This window comes from Brassica napus, chromosome C1 (genome assembly GCF_020379485.1).
Source record: "Brassica napus cultivar Da-Ae chromosome C1, Da-Ae, whole genome shotgun sequence".
In the NCBI taxonomy this organism is placed as follows: domain Eukaryota; kingdom Viridiplantae; phylum Streptophyta; class Magnoliopsida; order Brassicales; family Brassicaceae; genus Brassica; species Brassica napus.
In genome coordinates this window covers 44,005,193-44,028,429 of record NC_063444.1, presented here as the reverse complement: position 1 = coordinate 44,028,429, position 23,237 = coordinate 44,005,193, and the positions used below count along the sequence as shown (strand labels likewise).

The following is a 23,237-nucleotide window of genomic DNA, read 5'->3' as shown; positions in this document are numbered from 1 at the left end:
GATTACCGTCATTTGCTTCGATCTAAAAAAACCGCCATTATTAGCCAAGAAATATATAAAATATTTATTTAAAAAATATAAAGATAAATAATAATAAAAAACTTACAAGTTCATCCTCCTTAGTAGACATAGAGCAAGCGCCGAGGTTGTGCACATACATACCTTTCCCGCCACGATCGCTCTTCCGGTTCCTGGAGTTCCTAGAAGACGTCTCTGCAGTTTCTTCCTTCTCCCAATGAGCTATCAACTGCTCCCACACCGACCCGTTGATGAACCGTGGCTTCTTGTTCTTCTGCCAAACTGTCTTCCACGAGTTTATCTGCTTTGTGTAAGAGTCCATGGCCTTTTCGTTGAATATCTTACGGACTGTTTCCGTAAGATCGGAGAGCCAGTTGAACTCTTGCTACAAAACAAACACAATTTAATAAGTAAATATATTTAAAAAAATGTTCAAACTTTAAAAAAATGAAGAGTTACTATACCGCGAACTGACGAAACCACAACTCTCGTTCGTCGGAAGGGATCACACTCCACTTTGGATATCCAAAACGGAGCATGGAGTACATCATCTGGTTGATGCTCCGGCTAATGCCATTTTTCGACTTGGTGAACCTTTAAAAAAAATACAAGTTAGCAAGTTAATTAAAGGAAAAAATATAACGGTACAAATTAAAAAAATACTAACCAAGTGCTATGGCCTCGTCGTGGGTTGGGTTGGAGAAACGGGAGATGCTCTCGACCTGGTTGTTGAACCAATAGATGAACCGGCATGACCCCCGGATCCTGTTGAGCAGCAGCGTGAGGGGCTGAGGGAGCTGGAGCGGGAATATATGCGGGAACCGAGTCATGAGACGATCCCGATGCACAGGAACTGCTCACCGAACTACGTCGAAGACGGGCTGCGGAGCGGGCTTCATCCTCGGCCCTAAAAAAAAAAATTAACCCATCAAACATATTTTCAAATCATTTCTATTTTTAATGTTTTCATTTATATATTTACAAAAGGTTTTATAAACGTTTTAAAAAAAACTATTAAACCTTTTATATATATATATATGTATACAAAATTATAAAAAATTTATAAATATAGAAAAATGTTGTTAAAATTTATAAATGAAGAAAAATGTTGTTAAATATTTATATTTTTTTTAAAAAAACGTTTTATTATACATAGTTTATTAGTGAAAACTTATAAAAAATTATAAAGAATTTTAAAATTTTTATCATACATGATTTACATATATATATATATATGTATACAAAATTATAAAAAATTTATAAATATAGAAAAATGTTGTTATATTTTTAAAAAATTGTAAAAACGTTTTATTATATATATTTCATTACTGGAAACTTGAAAAACGTTTTTAAAAATAAAAAAAAAACGTTTTTAAAAATCAAAAAACGTTTTTAAAAATCAAAAAATGTTCCAAAAAAAACTAAAACAACAATCCAAACAACAATCCTAACTTATATATCCTAAACTATCCATTCAATCCTAAAATTTTCAATCAAACAACCTAAAATCCGAGATCAACTTCCAAAACCCTAAACAATTGAAAAAAAGAAGGTTTGGGATGATTCTTACATAATTTGGGGTTTGGGGAAGAGATATGAGGGTGAGGAGAGGATTCGCCGGTGAAGAGAGGTGGAGAAAGGCCGGAATCGCCGGAGATGGGGAGAAATCGCCGGAGTGTTTTCTTTTTGTGAGAGAGAGGCCGCGGAGATAACGAAGAAGGAGAGAGGAGGGTTTTTATTTCCGAGGATTCCGACGGACACGGGTTCGTCGGTATTCCATCGGTATAATTAAAATATACCAAATGCCGATTCGCAAAAATTTTCAAGCGGTTTGGTTCTCCCGGGCAAATTGAATGTTAAGGACTGTGTTCATCAGATTATCGAAGAAGTTCTTCTCAATATGCATGACATCTAAATTATGCCGCAATAGATGACTCTCCCAATATGGCAGATCCCATAAAATACTCTTTTTGTGCCAGTTATATAGCTCTCCAACCGCATTGACTCGAATGTTTTCATGTCCACCTACATCTGGCGTCCTTTCTGCATCAAAATACCTAAACTGCTTCAACAAATCTTTCCCACTAACTTCCTCAGGTGGACCATCAAACACCTGCTTGTTCTTCGTAAACGAAGTCTTACTCCTGCGGTATGGATGATCAGGTGGTAGAAATCGTCTGTGACAGTCAAACCAACACGTTTTCCTTCCGTTCTTTAGTTGGAAAGCATCTGTGTCATCTTGACAATATGGACATGATAGCTTCCCATGTGTTGTCCATCCAGATAACATACCATATGCTGGAAAGTCACTTATTGTCCACATAAGTACTGCCCGCATCTGAAAGTTTTCTTTGCGCGAAACATCGTATGTCTCAAAACCATGCGCCCATAGTTGTTGCAACTCATATATTAGTGGTTGAAGAAACACATCTAGTGATCTTTTAGGATGATCTGGCCCGGGGACGAGAATTGAGAGAAACAAAAACTCTCGTCGCATGCACAAGCTCGGCCGTAAGTTGTACGGTGTCACAATAACTGGCCATAGAGAATACTGCCTTCCATGCTTTCCAAATGGGCTCAAACCATCAGTAGATAATCCAAGATAAACATTTCTTCTCTCTTCCGCAAATTCTGGATATGTTGACTGGAAATGTTTCCAAGCCTTTGCATCTGAAGGATGTCTAATCTCACCATTTGTGGAATGCTCTGCATGCCATCTCATTGCTTTTGTTGTGCGCTCACACTGATACAACCTCTTCAATCTTTCCGTCAAAGGCAAATACCACATTCTTTTGAATGGGATCGGAACTCTTCCCCTCGTCTCCTGATAACGAGGTTTCCCACAAAATTTGCATACATTCCGTGTCTCATCCGCTCTCCAGTAGATCATGCAGTTGTCAATACATACATCTATCACTTCATACGGTAGTTGAAGACCTGCAACAAGTTTCTGAACCTCGTAGTATGAACCCGGTGCAAGGTTATCCTCAGGTAGAATACCTTTGACAAAATCAGTAATCGCATCCATACATTCTTCAGCCAAATTATAGTCTGTCTTAATACCCATTAATCTAGTTGCAGATGATAAGACTGAATGACCATCTCTACAATTTTGATACAAAGGTTGTTTTCCTGCATCCAACATGTCAAAAAATCTCCTAGACTCGGGGTTTGGTTCTTCCCCTCTATAATGATCATGTACCATCTGCTCAGTACCTACACCATAATCTATATCCGTTCTAGATTCTTCTAACCTAATATCAGGCTGAGGTTCACTAACAGGCTGAGGTTCGCTAGTACTACCATATTCATAACCAGTTTCCCCATGAAGGTACTAAACTTTATAATTACGTGAAAACCCTTTCATATACAAATGAGTCCAAACATCAAATTCTTTTATAACCTTATTATTATTGCAAGAAGAGCAGGGACATCTTAACATACCACTTTTTGCATCCGGTTGCTGTTGAACAAGCCTCATGAATTCTCCAATCCCTTGAACGTATTCTTCCGTAAGCAAATTGGTGTTCGGATCCAAATGAGGTTTATCCATCCACGAACGATAATAAACTTCTGAAGACATGATTTTCACGGAATTGTTATGACTAAAGAGAATGAAGAGAGAATGAAGTGTGAATGAGTTGAATGAGGAGGGGTTGTATTTATAGGAAATTGCTTACGGACCTCCGACGACTTTCCGACGGAATTCCGACGGATGTAAAGCAGTCCGTCGGAATTCCGTCGGTATTGTCCAATCTCAAACGGCTATACAACGGTCATATATATTTGTCGGCAACGGTCACATGGTTCGTCGGAATTCCGTCGGAAAATACCGACGGAATTCCAACGACTTTGCTGTTAATCGGGATGTCATCGGAAATTCGTCGGAATATACCGACGAACTTCCGACGACTACAACGGTTACATTTTTTATCGGAATGTCGTCGAAAAGTCGTCGGAAAATTCCGACGAACCATATTTCGTCGGAATTCCGTCGGAAATGGCCGACGAAATTCCGACGACTTAATTTTTTTGGATTTGGTCGGAAATTTGTCAGTATTCCGTCACAAATGTCCGACGACCTTGGTGTCCGTCGGAACCTCCGTCGGAATTCGGTGTGTTTCTTGTAGTGATGATTATGCTGTTATGATAGTAATTATTGTGATGAGTGATTGTCAAAGTAAATATATGCCTATGGCTGGCGGATGTTTTGCAGTTTCCTGTTCGGACAATATTTATATTAATGAGTTATTGTCAATCAATATTTATGCCAATTACTGGCATCTTTTTTTAATATATATTTATTAATATATTCATCCGTTAGATCTCGTTTTGATATACATGTATCATGCGTGAGTATATCTTATGTGATTATATGATATAATATATAGTAACCGGTTTTGATATAGTGTAATAAAAAGTATTCACGAAAGTAACATTAAATAAATGTTCTTTACGTACTCTCAGAAAACGTTCTTGTTCGAACCGGTTTTAAATAACATCTTCGTTTAGATCGCTAATTACCAATTAGTATGATTAAAACATTATGTTAAGCTCTACTATTTATATCAACACAGAGCGTAGGTTTTTACTCTCCACGCCAAATTCAATCGAAGAAACCAATATTAATGCTCCTCCTTTAATACCGTATATACCACTTACCTTATTTTGTTATTGCGTGATGCGTTTTCGTGAAATAGGTATTATAAGATCCGTGATGGTCACGCCAAAAAATATATCAGAAATATTCCCCTATCGATTAAGGTAAGTATTTCGATTCTTTGAATTTTGTTTCCTTTTATACGTTAACAATATTATTGTGTTTCCTTAATATTTTGACCAATTAAGCGTAGGTTATAATTTGGAATATCGAGTTTGCATCGAGTATATTGAAATTCAATTGTGTTTCCTTTTTATTTTGACCAAATAGCCAAAATATATCTGATATCCGTAACGTATAATTTTTTTTTCAACGTTGACAAAAATGTTGCCTTTTACAAAAGAGTTAATATTGCATTATAATTAATGTTGACAAAAATGTTCATAAAACGTTCGATTATAATACGTGTTCCTAAAATAAGCATAAAATTATTCATAAAATTATTATCGTTTCTTTAGTTGCATTATAAAGAAATTTGATATTAGTTTAAAAATGTTCATAAAATGTTGCATAAAATTGTTCATAAAATATTGACTCGGTTTCAAAAAGGTTCATAAAACGTTGCATTATAATACGATTTGATATTAGTTTAAAAATGTTCATAAAATGTTGCATTATAATTAACGTAAACAAAAATGTTCTTAAAACGATTTGATAGATGTCCAACTTATTTTGTTGCCTTTTACAAAAGAGTTAATATTCTGCCTGTCATAAATTTCCGTTTTTTTTTCAAATCGGATTGTAATCATATAGTATAATGTATATGACCAATGGCATTTGGTTGTAATTATTCTAGTTCACAAAGGGTTTTTTTTAAAGTTAGTGAGAGCGCATGAGGTGATGACACATAGGAAATGACACTCATGTAATAAACACACGAGGCCAAGGTTTATTTCTATGAATATTTCTCCTTATTAAGAAAGGGATATATGTTCTTTCGTTTGTCTTTACATATTATGTATAATGTTTTTTTTTACTATTCATATAATCCAGAGTTTCCTTTATTGTTATATACAGGCTTCTGTAAAATTTCATATGCAAGTCATAATTGAGTAAATTGGCGTCAAATTTTATATGGAAATAATATCAAATATGGTTGTCTTTTAATGTTAAACTTTGTATGCAAGTTAAATTAAAACTTGACTTATTTATAAAGTTATATTTGGTAAGATCAAAATCACAACTCGAATAATACCAAATGTAATATATAAAACGTAGCAAGTATTTATAACTCTGAAATAATGACGCAAAATTTAAAATTAAATTGTTAATTTTTTATACTCTCACTCCAAACAAGGGCTTTATGTAGAATATTATGTTTTCATATATGGAACGGTTACAATCAATTACGTGCACAAAAATAAGGCTAAAATATATGTGTACATTAATTATGGAAGTCTTTGCATACCATATTATGTGTCAAGATATTCAGTGTATTTATTATAAGAAATATTTTGTTATCAATACCACCGCTTGACCTTTACACTACATATAAGGGGTGTTTTGTATCCCTATATATTAATTGAGAAGCATTTGGAAAATTAAAACCTTAATTTTGTATTAATTAAAAAAAACTCTAAATCCTAGGTGGCACTCTAAATGCCTTCTAAATTTCATTTCAAAGAATTCTAAAGCATCTAATATAAAGTATAGTTTAATCTAATAGTGTCACATTATTCCATAATTATATAACACTAGAACATTATATTAACCTAAAATATAAGAAGTGTGTATTCTTTCCTTAAATAAAAGCTACGGAATTACCTAATATGATTTACATATACACGAAAATTAATGATTATGAATAATAAAGACTTGATAAAATTTTTTGCATCCTTCTTCATTTTTATTTAAATTTATATTATTAAAAAAACTTAAACAATTACATTAACCATACAATAAAAAAATTAGATTTTTCTTCTATATTATATTTTGAATTTTTTAAAATGACTTTAAATTACAAAAATGAGGAAACCTTTATATGTTATATATTTTTTTAAATGACTTTAAAATACAAAAATGAGGACATATTATATGTTATATTTTTCTTATATGTTAGAATTTTCTTATATATTATATTTTGAATTTTTTTTAAAACGACTTTAAATTACAAAAATGTAAGTTTTCCTTAAGTATACGACTAAAAACATTAAAATGACATGTATCAATTCGATGGTTGATTTGAGAGCTTTCAAAACCATATGGAAGATAAAAGTCAAAATAATTCAACTGTGAAAACAATACTGTTCATTTTTTTTCAAGAATGTGTTCGCTGGAAAAAATAAGGTTTTTATGTCATAATTTGTTTAATGTCCTCTAGAGAGCATTATATTAACCTAAAATATAAGAAGTGTGTATTCTTTCCTTAAATAAAAGCTACAGAATTACCTAATATGATTTACATATATATGAAAATTAATGATTATGAATAATAAAGATTTGATAACAATTTTTACATCCTTCTTCATTTTTGTTTAATTTTATATTTTTTAAAAAATAAACAATCACATTAACCATATAATAAAAAATTAGATTTGTTCTTATATGTTATATTTTGAATTTTTTAAAATGACTTTAAATTACAAAAATGAGGAAACTTTATATGTTATTTGTTTTTAAAAACGACTTTAAAATACAAAAATGAGGACACCTTATATGTTAGATTTTTTCTTATATGTTATATTTTGATTTTTTTTTAAACAACTTTAAATTACAAAAATGTAAGTTTTCCTTAAGTATATGACTAAAAACATTAAAATGACATGAATCAGTTCGATGGTTGATTTGAAAGCTTTCAAAACCATATGTAAGTTAAAAGTCAAAATAATTCAACAATGAAAACAATACTATTCACTTTTTCACAATTGTGTTCGAGAAAAAAAAATAAAGTTTTTATGTCATAATTTGGTTAATGTCCACTAGAGAACATTATATTAACTTAAAATATAAGAAATGTGTATTCGTTCCCTAAATAAAAGCTACGAAATTACCTAATATGATTTAAATATATATGGCAATTAATGGTTATGAATAATAAAGATTTGATAACAATTTTTGCATCCTTCTTCATTTTGTTTAATTTTATATTATTAAAAAAAATAAACAATCACATTAACCATATAATAAAAAATTAGATTTTTTCTTATATGTTATATTTTGAATTTTTTAAAATGACTTTAAATTATAAAAATGAGGAAACCTTATATGTTATTTTTTTTTAAAACGACTTTAAAATACAAAAATGAGGACACCTTATATGTTAGATTTTTTCTTATATGTTATATTTTGATTTTTTTTAAACAACTTTAAATTACAAAAATGTAAGTTTTCCTTAAGTATATGACTAAAAACATTAAAATGACATGAATCAGTTCGATGGTTGATTTGAAAGCTTTCAAAACCATATGTAAGTTAAAAGTCAAAATAATTCAACTATGAAAACAATACTATTCACTTTTTCACAATTGTGTTCGAGAAAAAAAAATAAAGTTTTTATGTCATAATTTGGTTAATGTCCACTAGAGAACATTATATTAACTTAAAATATAAGAAGTGTGTATTCGTTCCCTAAATAAAAGCTACGAAATTACCTAATATGATTTAAATATATATGGCAATTAATCGTTATGAATAATAAAGCTTTGATAACAATTTTTGCATCCTTCTTCATTTTGTTTAATTTTATATTATTAAAAAAAATAAACAATCACATTAACCATATAATAAAAAATTAGATTTTTTCTTATATGTTATATTTTGAATTTTTTAAAATGACTTTAAATTATAAAAATGAGGAAACCTTATATGTTATTTTTTTTTTAAAACGACTTTAAAATACAAAAATGAGGACACCTTATATGTTAGATTTTTTCTTATATGTTATATTTTGATTTTTTTTAAACAACTTTAAATTACAAAAATGTAAGTTTTCCTTAAGTATATGACTAAAAACATTAAAATGACATGGATCAGTTCGATGGTTGATTTGAAAGCTTTCAAAACCATATGTAAGTTAAAAGTCAAAATAATTCAACTATGAAAACAATACTATTAACTTTTTCACAATTGTGTTCGAGAAAAAAAAATAAAGTTTTTATGTCATAATTTGGTTAATGTCCACTAGAGAACATTATATTAACTTAAAATATAAGAAGTGTGTATTCGTTCCCTAAATAAAAGCTACGAAATTACCTAATATGATTTAAATATATATGGCAATTAATGGTTCTGAATAATAAAGCTTTGATAACAACTTTTGCATCCTTCTTCATTTTGTTTAATTTTATATTATTAAAAAAAATAAACAATCACATTAACCATATAATAAAAAATTAGATTTTTTCTTATATGTTATATTTTGAATTTTTTAAAATGACTTTAAATTATAAAAATGAGGAAACCTTATATGTTATTTTTTTAAAAAACGACTTTAAAATACAAAAATGAGGACACCTTGTATGTTAGATTTTTCTTATATGTTAGATTTTTTTTAGATGTTATATTTTGAATTTTTTAAAACGACTTTAAATTACAAAAATGTAAGTTTTTCTTTAAGTATACGATTAAAAACATTAAAATGACATGTATCAATTTGATGGTTGATTTGAAAGCTTTCAAAACCATATGGAAGATAAAAGTCAAAATAATTCAACTGTGAAAACAATACTGTTCACTTTTTTCAAGAATGTGTTCGATGGAAAAAATAAGGTTTTTATGTCATAATTTGTTTAATGTCCAATCCGATCAACCCATGATGTATTAATTATAGTTTTGTTCCATTATTTTTAATAAAAATTGATCCGATCCATCGGAAAGAAATTATATAATAACAACAAAAAATATTTTATATATATATAAATAAAATGATCACATATATAAAAAAACTATCGATAATATATACAAATAAACTCACCATGCGCAAGGCGCATGTCTTATCCTAGTGTTTCTTATTCATCAACACCTAACAAGCAAATTTGTTTTTATTATTTACACTATATATAAGGGGTGTTTTCTTATATATATATATATATATATATATATATATATATATATATTTCTAAGTTTGGATTCATTTCTGTGTTTTATGTATTTTAAATATTTTGGTTCATGTTCGGATTTCAATTGTTGTTACTCTTGCAGTTCATATTAAGAAACCTCTAATTTTATGAATCTTGCAAATTTTTTTTAAAAAAATAGCGATTTTATATTAGACGTATACATTTGGTTTTTGTCTTTGATTTGTCTAAGTACTTCATTATGCTTTAAGGAATATTATATATACTTTTATCTAGAGATCTCTATTATAGAAAAAGAAATAGAGGTACAATGGAACAATTTTCATTTCACCTCTAAATGCTATTATGGAAGTGGAAATAGCAATGAGCTGGAGATACTGCAAGAACCAATCTACTCATAAAGTTCGACGCTAACCTTTTACTCGGGGACAAGAATAATGATTGTTATATTAGCTTAGTATTACTTTCAGTATATTATAAAGAGAAAAAGACAAAAATAGCACTAAATCAAGTTTTTGTTCCCAAACTAGCACTCAAGGTCAAAAGTCACAAAAATAGCACTTAATATTTTATCAAAAGTCACAAACTTAGGGTTTAGAGTTAAAGGGTGGGGTTTAGGATTTAGGGTTTAGGGTTTAGGGTTTAGGGTTTAGATTTTAGGGTTTAGGGTTTAGGGTTTAGGGTTTAGAGTTTAGGGTTTAGGGTTTATGCTTTAGGGTTTATGGTTTAGAGTTTAGGGTTTAGGGTTTAGAGTTTAGGGTTTAGGGTTTAAAGTTGAGAAATGAGGTTTTGAGGGTAAGATTTCAAATTTTGAAAAATAAAAAAAATTAAAATTTTCAAAGGATAAACTTAGAAAGGTGCTATTTTGGTCATTTTAGTTCTTGAGTGCTATTTTTGTGATATAAACTTAGAAATGTGCTATTTTGGAGATTTGCCCTATTATAAAGTTAAGAGTTGTTTACACCATGGGTTACATTCTGAGTTTGTCTTACATTCAGAGACACATTCAACATTTGAGGCACTTTTCTTTGGCACTTGCTATTTGATCGGACAATAATACCCCTGATAAGAGCTTTGTTATTAATTTCAACCTCATTTACTTATTTGTTTTTATCTCAAATATTAATAAATAGAAATAAATAAATTTGATGTAATAAATTTTAACTTTTCATCCTCTACATTTCGACATCCATTTATATATACTTTAGAAATTTAAAAATAAAAACATAGAAAATAATTTTATAATTAAAATATTGTAGATAGTATTGGATGGATAAGCCATCCACGAAAAAAATAATATAAATGCATGAATTGTGGACAAAGAAAATGTGAGCATAATTTTTAAAAAGTGAGGATTAGATTTCATCAAATACATGAATTTATAGTTTGTGTTCGATGTAGGAAAGGTAAGAAAGATAATCTTCTTTGTGGAAAGAACCTCCCCGGTTAAAACCACCCACTAGTTTCGAGAGATTTGTTCAACCATGCACGCATAACCCATCCACGTTGCAAATACATTCCAGGTTCGGGGTTTGATTGATTACCATGTCATAAACACGGACAAATCTATGCAAAACCTTGCACGACATTTTTCAAGAAAAATTCGTATTCAACCAACAACATTGAACCTCTTGCACACAAAAAAAAAATGAAAACATCTCCTTAGAGGGGTAAAATTGGAATTCTAGAAAATGAGGGGAGAAACTTAAAAAACTGATCTCATCAGTTCCTCGTAACCGGAAAATCATATTAAAACACCGCAATTCCTCCTTCCTCCTCCGCTTCTATAGGTTTCCGTCGTCACACGTCGCAGAATTTGATTCGTTGACTGCTTTAACGTCCTCTCTCTCTCTCTGTCTCTCTCTCTCTCTCTACGCAAACATCTCTTCCCCAATTTCGCCGCAGGTGATTGATCAATTGATTACTTCGAATCGATTCTCAATTACCGAATCTGATCAATTCGATTCGATCTCAACAGATCCATCTATCTATCGCGAAAGATGATCCGATTAAGAACCTACGCATGCCTCAGCTTCATCGCCACCCTCTCAATAATCCACCACGCCTTCACCACCCGGGGCCAATTCTACCCCGCCGCCGTCTACCTCTCCACCTCCAAGATCAGCCTGATGCTCCTCCTCAACATGTGCCTCGTCCTCATGCTCGCCCTCTGGCACCTCGTCAAGCTCGTCTTCCTCGGCTCCCTCCGCGAAGCCGAGGTCGAGAGGCTGAACGAGCAGGCCTGGAGAGAGCTCATGGAGATTCTCTTCGCCATCACGATCTTCCGCCAGGACTTCTCTAGTGGTTTCCTTCCTTTGGTTGTTACGCTCTTGCTGATCAAGGCCTTGCATTGGCTCGCTCAGAAGAGGGTTGAGTTTATCGAGACGACTCCTAACGTCTCTAAGATCGCTCACGTTCGTATTGTTTCTTTCATGGCGTTTCTTCTTGTTGTGGATGCTCTCTTTATGTATAGCTCTGTGAGGCATTTGGTTAGGTCTAGGCAGGCTTCGGTTTCTCTCTTCTTCTCTTTCGAGTAAGTTTTCGTTTTGCTGCTTAGTGTTGCGTCTTTAGGGAGACACTCTCATATGTGTGTTGATGTTAATGCTAACAGGTATATGATTTTGGCGACGACTACTGTGGCGATTTTTGTGAAGTATGTCTTCTTTGTTACTGATATGATTATGGATGGTCAGTGGGAGAAGAAGCCAGTTTATACTTTCTATCTTGAGCTTATCCGTGACCTGCTTCATCTGTCTATGTACATTTGCTTCTTCTTTGTCATTTTCATGTAAGTTTTTTTTTCTCCTTTTTAATTGTTAAAAACTGTGACGATTAGTAAGTAGAATCAAAGGTATGTACTTGTTGGAACGTTAGTGATGGAGAGACTTGGGAGAGGAAGCTTTTATCTTATAGTGTTCTTGACTCATTCATGGCCATGTTTGATTTGGGTATTTACGGTTTCTGTTTTAGGAACTATGGTGTGCCTTTGCACTTGTTGAGGGAACTCTATGAAACCTTCAGGAACTTCCAGATTCGTGTTTCTGATTACCTTCGTTATCGTAAAATCACTTCCAATATGAACGACAGGTTCCCTGATGCCACTCCCGAAGAACTTACTGCGTAAGTTTTCCGCTTAAACTAGGCAAAACTCTTATTCTGGTCGTCTTGTTAATTTTGGAAAAATCTTGTATTATGCAGAAGTGATGCCACATGTATTATATGCCGTGAAGAAATGACAACTGCCAAGAAGCTGATATGCGGGCATCTGTTTCATGTGCATTGTCTTCGATCCTGGTTGGAACGACAGCAGACATGTCCTACTTGCAGGGCACTTGTTGTACCTCCTGAGAATGGCACATCTACTACAGCTGCAGGCCAACGAGGATTACACCAAGGTTCTCAACAAGGTACTTCAAGCTCAGGCGCTCAGGGATCTGAAACACGTTCTTCTGCTGGTGGTTCCAATGATAGTTTGAGCAGGCACCACGCCAGGCTTCAAGCAGCTGCTTCTGCAGCCGCCATGTACGGGAAATCAATGGTTTATCCATCTGCAAACGCAATAGCATGGTATGTATTGATCTTCTCTCACTCTATTGTTGTAGAACTTGTAAAGGTGATTTTAGTTTCTTAAATCTCATAAACTTAACCGAAGAAGCTATGTGGTATAGAGAAAAAACTGACAGATATGTTTGGCCCTCCCCTTGTGTTAAGGTCGCAGCCGGGTCTAGAGAAGGCTTCAACAGAAGCACATCATCATCCTTCATCATCATCCTCTGACCCAACATCTCAGCTTCCTGGTGAAAACTCTCGTGCCTATGCAAATATCCCAGAGGCTAAGCTGGAAAATATGAAGAACTCTTTAGAGACCCAGCTCGAGGTATGATCCCTGAGTAGTAGTGTATCTTATGTTAAACTCCAGAATCTAATAACATTGTGGTTGTAGGTTTTGCGAAACAGACTTCATTTTCTGGAGAAGAGGAAAGTGGAAACCACAGGGGAAGCAGATAACAAAGGAAAGACGGTTGTTGATGCTTCTGTAGATGGAGCAGAGTGAGTTGAAAAGAAAATAGAGGGAAAGAAGAAACAAAACGAACTGAGACGGAGCATATAGAGAAAGGAGTTAGGCATTGTGGTTTCTGCTCAAGAAAGACAAAAAAAAAAAATGGTACTTAATCACTGGGTTGGCATATTTACAGGCCAGACTCTTGTACTTCAATTTACAGGCATATTTAATCACTGGGTTGGCATATTTACAGGCCAGACTCTTGTACTTCAATTTTTCTTTGGCAATCGATTAATTTTACTTGGCTATAAAAATGGTAAAGAAAAATCTTACTTTATTAAAACATAAGTACAAATAAGAAATAACCCTAAGATCTACAATTTAATTACAATACAATGCCATTGAAGTAATTAATAAACTTAAATTTAAATTGAATTTTTTCCTAAATCTATTCCACAACAAATTCATGATAAATATTACACTTAATGCACATTAATACTATAAACCTTAATATATAAAGTAGAAAACCTCTTTCTATAAATGAGTGGGTATTATCCTCTATTAAATAATGTTTATCATTTTTAAAAAATTTATTGTTAATGAAATCAATTAACAATATTTAAAAAATTTAAAGGATATGCCGTATTAGGGAATAAAAACTTAATAATAAGAACATATTTAAAAATATCCATTTTACTTGATAGTTCTAAATTTGTACCTAATTAAATTTTCAAATAACCAATTCGACTAATATATTTAATTGACGATTTTGTTTTAGATATATATAACTAAAATGCTATTAGAAAATAATTTTTAAATTATGTATGATATTACATATGTTCAATTGAATTTTACCTTAAATTATTTTTCTTTAGTAAGGATTTGAACTATTAGATTTGGTAATAACATGTACATTTAAGTATCAATATTACAAAATAAAAAACACCTAAGATTTTTCTTATGAAAAAATTGTAATAGAGAAAGTTTCAAAAGAATATTCTTCAAGTTTTGTATGTAAAGAAAAACATTTAGATAAGATAACAATGTTCTAAAAAAAGAAAAAAAAAGTTCATATAAAGCAAAATCCTACATATAATAAAATGTTAAAGTCAATAAGTTAAAATAAAATTAATTTGATAATAATATAAATACAAGAAATGCAATTACTTATTCTAAAAAATTACTCATTTTAATAAGTATAACATAAATATTTTACTAAAAATGCATGACAAATATTTATATATCGGGTTGAGAAATTAAAAATTAAGACTACTTATATAACGGGTTGGAAATTTAAATGTAGTTATCATTTATGACCAATAACCTATCAAAACATCTTAAATATTATTTTCGCATATATATATATATGTTAGTTTATGGAAAATACACACATAAACTAAAAATAAATTAAAAATATATATTTTAATTATTATGCGTAATGTCATAATAAAAAAATACATAATACATGAAAAATAAATAAATATTATATTATTTATAGAAAAAAAAAATATATTCGTAAAAAATGAAAAATGGTTTCTCTTTTTTACTGGGAACCCAAATATCGTAAATAATTCTTTCCAACGCGTATCAAACCCGGCCAATGAAAGGCTACTAGCATTTCTTTTACCACTAGCCAACTCGATATCGAGCAAATAAAAATAATATTGGTTAAATAAAAACAAATATTCGCGCGATATTTGCATTTACAGTTATATAAATCATTTTACTTTTACTATTAGTGGAATTATGTAACAGCAATATTTGTATTATGTGATGTATTTTTTCACCATTTTATTATAATTTTTATAGATTATATAATGGTGTAAAAAATATTTTGTTATATTACGTAAACAAAAAAAAACATCCACCCGGTCGGACGGATCCAGCTCTAGTTATAATTAATCAACATAACACTGAATAACATCTGGAATATGCTGAGGTGTTTTCCCACTTTTACACATTAAATATATAGTTTATTAATTAATCACGTAGATTATCATAAACTATATTTAAAAATTTGTTAATGGGTGGCTATCCTAAATCTGAAATTAGATTGTTCTAAGAGCATATCCAAAAACAACCTTATAACTTCAAATATAAGGTTCTATGATAAGAACATTTCCAATGTAAAACTTTATTTTTTTTTCAAAATAGAATAAAAGTGAAAATGCAGTTCCAACCCTACTTTATTTTCCACTTCATAATGGAGTGATGAACAAAAAAAAATAAATTGCTCCATTTATGGAGTAAATTTCATTATGGAGTGAGATATGGAGTTGGGTTGGAGCATTTCTTACTCCATATTCATTTTTACTCCATTTCAGAAGAAAAAATAAAGTATGGATGGAGATGCCCTAAACTCAACTTTAAATTTTTAACTTTTAAACAATCCTCAAATTAAAGTTTTACTGCTCAAACTCTTATATCTCAGGTTCTTTACTTTTAAGTCATTATTATACTTATATTTTTTCTAAATTATTTTATCAACTTTTTTTTTTGTCATCAACAAACAAGCTCATATAGACTCTGCGAACCAATCCGGTAACTCCGCATCCATGTGAACGACGAAAGACGATTGTTTTCTGGCACATCGTGCTAGACTATCCGCCTTTTGATTTTCCGTCAGGGGTACATGAATGATCTATGAGCTAGTAAAACTTGTCTTCAGTAACTTTATGTCGTGCAAGTAACTCTCAAACGTCGGCCATTTCTCTTGTTCCAAAACCATCTTCACCAATTGAAAACAATAAGTAGCAAAAGTAACTTGAAACTGATGTAAATTCCTCATACATTTCATTGCTCATGTAAATTCCTCATACATTTCATTGCTCATATCAACGCTTCTATCTCTGCATGAAGAGGTCAAAGACATGCCCTAGTATTCCTTGCACCCATCAATCCCTGAAAGCCCTCGTGTATGCTATACCATCCTTGACCTGAATAAGAAGTTTTATCTTTTCAGGAACCATCTATAAAGCACAAACGACCGACCCTCGGCTGACGATTCAAAACCTCAGTCTGTTATGGAGCCTGCTTAGTCTTCATCACATGAGCCTCAGCCCAAAGTGTTGATTTAGTTTCTGCAAGCGTAAGTGTATCTCTTGGGTCAATATCCAAATTACTAAAGATCTTATTATTCCTTCATTTCCAAATATACCACAATATCCACGCAAAATGATGATCTTCCATCTTCGGGAGTACCCTCCAGAAAAGATGATCCATATTCGTAAATAGAGAATTAGTGGGGAAGTAGACTGGGTTAGACGATATCTTTGACAAAACCCAAACTTGACGCGTAGGAGGGCACTCAAAAAACACATGGTTTATTGATTCCTCCTCAGCTCCACATCTAATACAACAAATATCTCCCTTCATTCTTCTTGCTTGCAAATTCTTCTTAACAACTATACATTCGGATACCATTTGCCATAAAAAGTGCTTAATCTTCGGAGGGCATCTCACCTCCCATCAGAACGCTTTTAGAATATCCACTGTGGGACCATAAAACGCTGGTGGTTTTGCCTTGTCCGGATAGACCCGTTCTTACTGATATCCTGATTTAACCGAATATTTCCCATTATTTGTGAACTGTCATTCATTCCTATTCACCATCTGAGTCTTACTCAAAGGAATACTTTCAATAATTTGAGCATCCTGGGGATCCACCAAATCCCGAATTACTTGCGACTTCCAAGTTCGTGAAATTGGATCTATCAAAGAGTCCACTGTGAGGTCCTGATAAGTGTCATGTTGATTTTTGTTTGCTGGTCTCGGGCGAGTGGCTGTGAGCCATAGATCACTCCATACAGAGATAGAGGACCCCGTTCCCACCCTTTTGATTAGTCATTTGCTAACCAGAGATCTAGCAGATACAATACTTCTCCAACCATACGACGGACAGTATGAACGAATCGGTTCTAGGGGTGAGACATTCCTATAGTACCGTCCTTTAAAAACTCTAGCAAAAAGAGTTGAAATCTTCTCTATCAGCCTCCACAATTGCTTTCCAAGCATAACCGTATTGAAATCTATTATGTCCTTAAAACCCAGACCTCCTTCATCCTTATTTGTACATACTTTATCCCATGACTTCCAGTGCATACCCCTTGTATTTCCCCCTGGACTCCACCAAAATTTTGATACCGCACTCGTCAATTTCTTCACCGTTGCTTTTAGTAACCGATAAACAGACATCACATGGTTAGGCAAAGTCGTGACTAATGATTTAATGATTACTTCCTTTCCATTTTTAGAAAAAAAAATTAAACGTCCATCCATTCACCCTATTATTCAAACGGTCCTGGACAAATCCAAAAACATGTATCTTGGATCCCCCAAGACTTTCCAACAGACCCATATATGATCATATCCCTCCTAAATTTTGTATCCCTAGGATGTCTCTCAATTCCTGTCTAGTGGACTCCTCAATCTTATGTCCAAATTGAATCGAGGATTTCTGAAAATTAATCAGTTGGCCCGAGACCTCCTCATATTCCTTCAAAATCCTAAGGATAGTATGACATTCTTACTTCTGTGCCTTACAAAAAAAAAAGACTATCGTCTGCGAACAACATATGAGAAATCGAAGAGCAAGCTCTTGCAACCTTTATTCCCGTGAATTGATTACCTCTTTCAGCATTCTTAATATTTGCAATCAAAACCTCAGTACACATGATAAATAGATAAGGGATAAGGGATCTCCCTGCCATACACATTATCAACTTTCTCTTTCATCATTTATATTCTTATTATATAGAAATTCACATATATTTTATGTTTTTACTGTCATATATAAAGTTTAAATATTAAAATAATTTTTAAATTCATGTAAATTTTATTTAAAATATCCAAAATATCTAAAACATTATTCATATAAATTTGGCTTAATGGAAAGTCGTTGTTTTTAATGAATTATTTATCATAGATTTTATATTCATATAATTTATATGACTATTTCATGTTCAGATTGAATAAATTTTGTAAAAAATATTATAAATGATACTTTATCATAGATTTTATCTTTATTATAAAATTGTATGATTTTAACTAATTTTGATCAATAGTAAGGATGAAACTATAAAATATAAAAAAATTAAGATTCCGTAATGTTTGTTTTTGGAGATAAACACCATCAAACCTTTAATTTGGTGTTTTGTCAATCTTAAAATAAGATTGATTTTGGAGATGCACTAAAGAGACTTTTTTTATGAATGCATCAATATCTTTTATGATGAAATTATAGACTTGCCTCTTAATGAAAAAAAATGAATACTAATTATTTCAAAAAGGTAAGATTTTCAAAATAACTTATTAATAACTTAAAAAGTATTATAAAAATTTATGATAAATAATACAATGTCAATAATACTTTTAAAATAATCGTTACTATTATAAAATAAAGAAAAAAGGTAATAAATAGACAGTACTATCTTTAAAACATTTTTAGAGAGTTTAAATACTTATATATGAAAATGCATAATAAAAAGATTATGATAAAAAGTATATGAAAACCTCGGTTTCCCTTTTGCAAGATTTTCGGTTTTTAGTTCATACGAATAGAAACTACAATAAAAACTCTATAAAGTAATACTCAATTAATTAATAAACATGATAAATTGATACAAAAAGTAGTTTCAAGTTAAATCAGTGTAAAAATATGTCATAATTCGATAAAATAATAATAATTACAAAATTCTTATTTAAATATATAATTTCATTAAAATCATAAATTTATAATTAATATATATATAAATTTTATATAAACATAAGCAAAATATTTTATTTTTATATTTTCAAAGTAAATTTATTCTCCATTTTTTTTTCTACATGTTAAAAGAATCATGTGGAGATTCTCTTACACCATCAACCCCTCGGTTGAAAAAGCTGACGTACGATTGATTGTTTGTTCTTCTCCTTTGGTGAAATATTAACTCTTGTGATCTTAATTAAAGGTTGCTATCCTACAACTGAAATTAGTTTGTTCTCAAGAGATTTTTATATGTATGCATCAAAATCTTTTATGATGAAATAATTGGAAACTAGACCCTGATCCGCACGCCAGCGCGGGTTTGAATTTTTGGTTTTTGGTTATTTATTTAACTAAATAATGTATTTGTAATATTTGATGTATTATATTCACCAAGTAAATAATTTTTTTGGCATCTTAAACCATCTATTTATGATGAATATTCGATATCATATAAAAAATTGAACAAATAGACGTAATTAGAGAATTGTAGACGATATATAAAAATAATGGTTCTTAATATAAAATATGAAAAAAAATTATATTGTGACTTAATATGGCATAAAAGATTATAAATTAGTTATACATGTTTAAAGAAAATAAAATGATTTTTAAACTCCTATGAAAAATTTAACATATAAAAAAAGGCGATGAATTAGTCATCAAATTGTAAATAATTTCATAATTTTATTAATAATAAATTATTATAGTCTTTGTTTTTCGTCAAGATAATTATTAAATGTCCATAACTTTAATATGTTAAAATGCCATATTATGAAAGCTCATGTTGTAACTGTTTTTTTCGGGAAGTGTAACAAAAAAAATTACATTTAACTCTTCGTTTTGTTTAAGTTTGTGTCGGTAAAAGATTAAAAAAATCTCTCTATCTTTTTCAATGTTCAATTTGAAGCTTATTATGCGGAAATCATACGCAAATATAGACAATTGGTTGGAATCTCTATATCTTTATATTCTTATAAATTTTAAATTTATTGTTTCCTCTTCTGCAAGCAAATCAATTACCGAAGTAATAGATCAATTGGTTAGAATCAAATCTATTCTTATAATTAGTGTAATTATGGTTACAGTTTCTATATTTAATAGGTATATTAAAGATACGACATTGAAGATATTCTGTTTTGATTAATAGAAGATATTGGATTTTGAGTTTGTATTTATTGATTTGTTTTTTTATAAAGCTTAGAAAATCAATGGGATGATTGGTTGGTTGATACATCCTATAAAGAAAACGAAAACTATAGGTGGTTTGAATATTGTACATCGATCGATGCATGATATAAGTTGACTATATAAAACTTGAACATGATCATTTCAAACTAAAGTATAGGTAGGTTATATCCATTTGTTATATTGTAGTTAATATATTTTAAATATTACATAAGTCAAGTGATTCACGTTTTCGTAAAAATAAAATTCAAGTTTATTATTGGGCCGTACTCGTACGTAATAAGCTACGTTAAATATGATGTATTTTTAGGTTCATTTAGTGACATTAAGTTTAAATTTGATTAAAGAAAACTCATTAATTTAACTCGAAAAGACAAGCATTAAAATAGGTAGGTTTATTTAATGACATTAAGTTTAAATTTGATTAATGAAAACTCATGAATTTAACTGGAAAAGACAAGCATTAAATAGGTAGTTTAATTTAATTCTCAGTGGTACGAAAGTGTAAATAAATTAGAAAACTTAGGGGTATTTTTAATGGGTACTTCTCTTTTAATAATAGAGATTATTAGTCTTACCTCTTAATAGCAAAAAAAAAATGAATACTAATTATTTAGCTGGCTCGACCAGAGTTAGTCATTGCTTTATATCTTCTACACTAGGATAAGACATGCGCCTTGCGGAGGATGAGTTTATTTGTATATATTATCGATAGTTTCTTTTATATATTTGATCATTTTATTTATATATATAAAATATTTTTTTTTGTTATTATATAATTTCTTTCCGATTCCGATGGATCGGATCAATTTTTATTAAAAATAATGGAACAAAAGTATAATTAATACATCATGGGTTGATCGGATTGAACATTAAACAAATTATGACATAAAAACCTTATTTTTTCCATCGAACACATTCTTGAAAAAAGTGAACAGTATTATTTTCACAGTTGACTTATTTTGACTTTTATCTTCCATATGGTTTTGAAAGCTTTCAAATCAACCATCGAATTGATATATGTCATTTTAATGTTTTTATTCGTATACTTAAGGAAAACTTACATTTTTGTAATTTAAAGTCGTTTTAAAAAATTCAAAATATAACATATAAGAAAAAATCTAACATATAAGAAAAATATAACATATAAGGTGTCTTCATTTTTGCATTTTAAATTTTTTTTTTTTTTAAATATAACATATAAGGTTTCCTCATTTTTATAATTTAAAGTCATTTAAAAAAAATCAAAATATAACATATAAAAAAAAATATAATTTTTTTATTATATGGTTAATGTGATTGTTTATTTTTTTTAATAATATAAAATTAAACAAAATGAAAAAGGATGCAAAAATTGTTATCAAATCTTTATTATTCATAATCATTAATTGCCATATATATGTAACTAATATTAGGTAATTTCGTAGTTTTTATTTAGGGAAATAATACACACTTCTTATATTTTAGGTTAATATAATGTTCTCTAGTGGACATTAAACAAATTATGACATAAAAACCTTATTTTTCCCCTCGAACACATTCTTGAAAAAGTAACAGTATTGTTTTCACATTTGAATTATTTTGACTTTTATCTTACATATGGTTTTGAAAGCTTTCAAATCAACCATCGAACTGATACATTTCATTTTAATGTTTTTAGTCGTATACTTAAGAAAAACTTACATTTTTGTAATTTAAAGTCGTTTTAAAAAATTCAAAATATAACATATAAGAAAAATCAAACATATGAGAAAAATATAACATATAAGGTGTCCTCGTTTTTGTATTTTAAAGTCGTTTTTAAAAAAATATATAACATATAAGGTTTCCCCATTTTTGTAATTTAAAATTATTTTAAAAAATTCAAAATATAACATATAAGAAAACATCTAATTTTTTATTATATGGTTAATGTGATTGTTTATTTTTAAAAAAAAATATAAAATTAAACAAAAATGAAGAAGGATGCAAAAATTGTTATCAAATCTTTATTATTCATAATCAACAATTGTCATATATATGTAAATCATATTAGGTAATTCTGTAACTTTTATTTAAGGAAAGAATACACACTTCTTATATTTTAGGTTAATATAATGTTCTCTAGTGAACATTAAACAAATTATGACATAAAAACCTTATTTTTTCCATCGAACACATTTTTTAAAAAAGTTAACAGTATTGTTTCCACAGTTAAATTATTTTGAATTTTATCTTGCATATGGTTTTGAAAGCTTTCAAATCAACCATCGAATTGATACATGTCATTTTAATGTTTTTAGTCGTTTATTTAAGGTAAACTTACATTTTTGTAATTTAAAGTCGTTTTAAAAAAATTCAAAATATAACATATAAGAAAATTCTAACATATAAGAAAAATATAACATATAAAGTGTCCTCATTTTTGTATTTTAAAGTCATTTAAAAATATATATATATAACATATAAGGTTTCCTCATTTTTGTAATTTAAAGTCATTTTAAAAAATTCAAAATATAACATATAAGAAAAAATCTAATTTTTTTTATTATATGGTGTGATTGTTTAATTTTTTTAATAATATAAATTTAAACAAAAATTAAGAAGGATGCAAAAATTGTTATTAAA

At 29.9% G+C, this 23,237-nt stretch overlaps 1 protein-coding gene across 1 annotated transcript; it reads left to right on the top strand.

Annotated features, from left to right (window-relative positions):
* The first annotated feature begins 11,335 nt into the window (after positions 1-11,335).
* Positions 11,336-14,004, top strand: LOC106376848 (ERAD-associated E3 ubiquitin-protein ligase HRD1A). Its single transcript, XM_013816973.3, has 7 exons — positions 11,336-11,598; positions 11,672-12,226; positions 12,305-12,481; positions 12,664-12,813; positions 12,892-13,260; positions 13,405-13,570; positions 13,637-14,004. Exons 2-7 carry the CDS (start codon positions 11,694-11,696, stop codon positions 13,745-13,747), a joined length of 1,506 nt encoding a protein of 501 aa, XP_013672427.2. The 5' UTR covers positions 11,336-11,598; positions 11,672-11,693; the 3' UTR covers positions 13,748-14,004.
* The last annotated feature ends 9,233 nt before the right edge of the window (positions 14,005-23,237 follow it).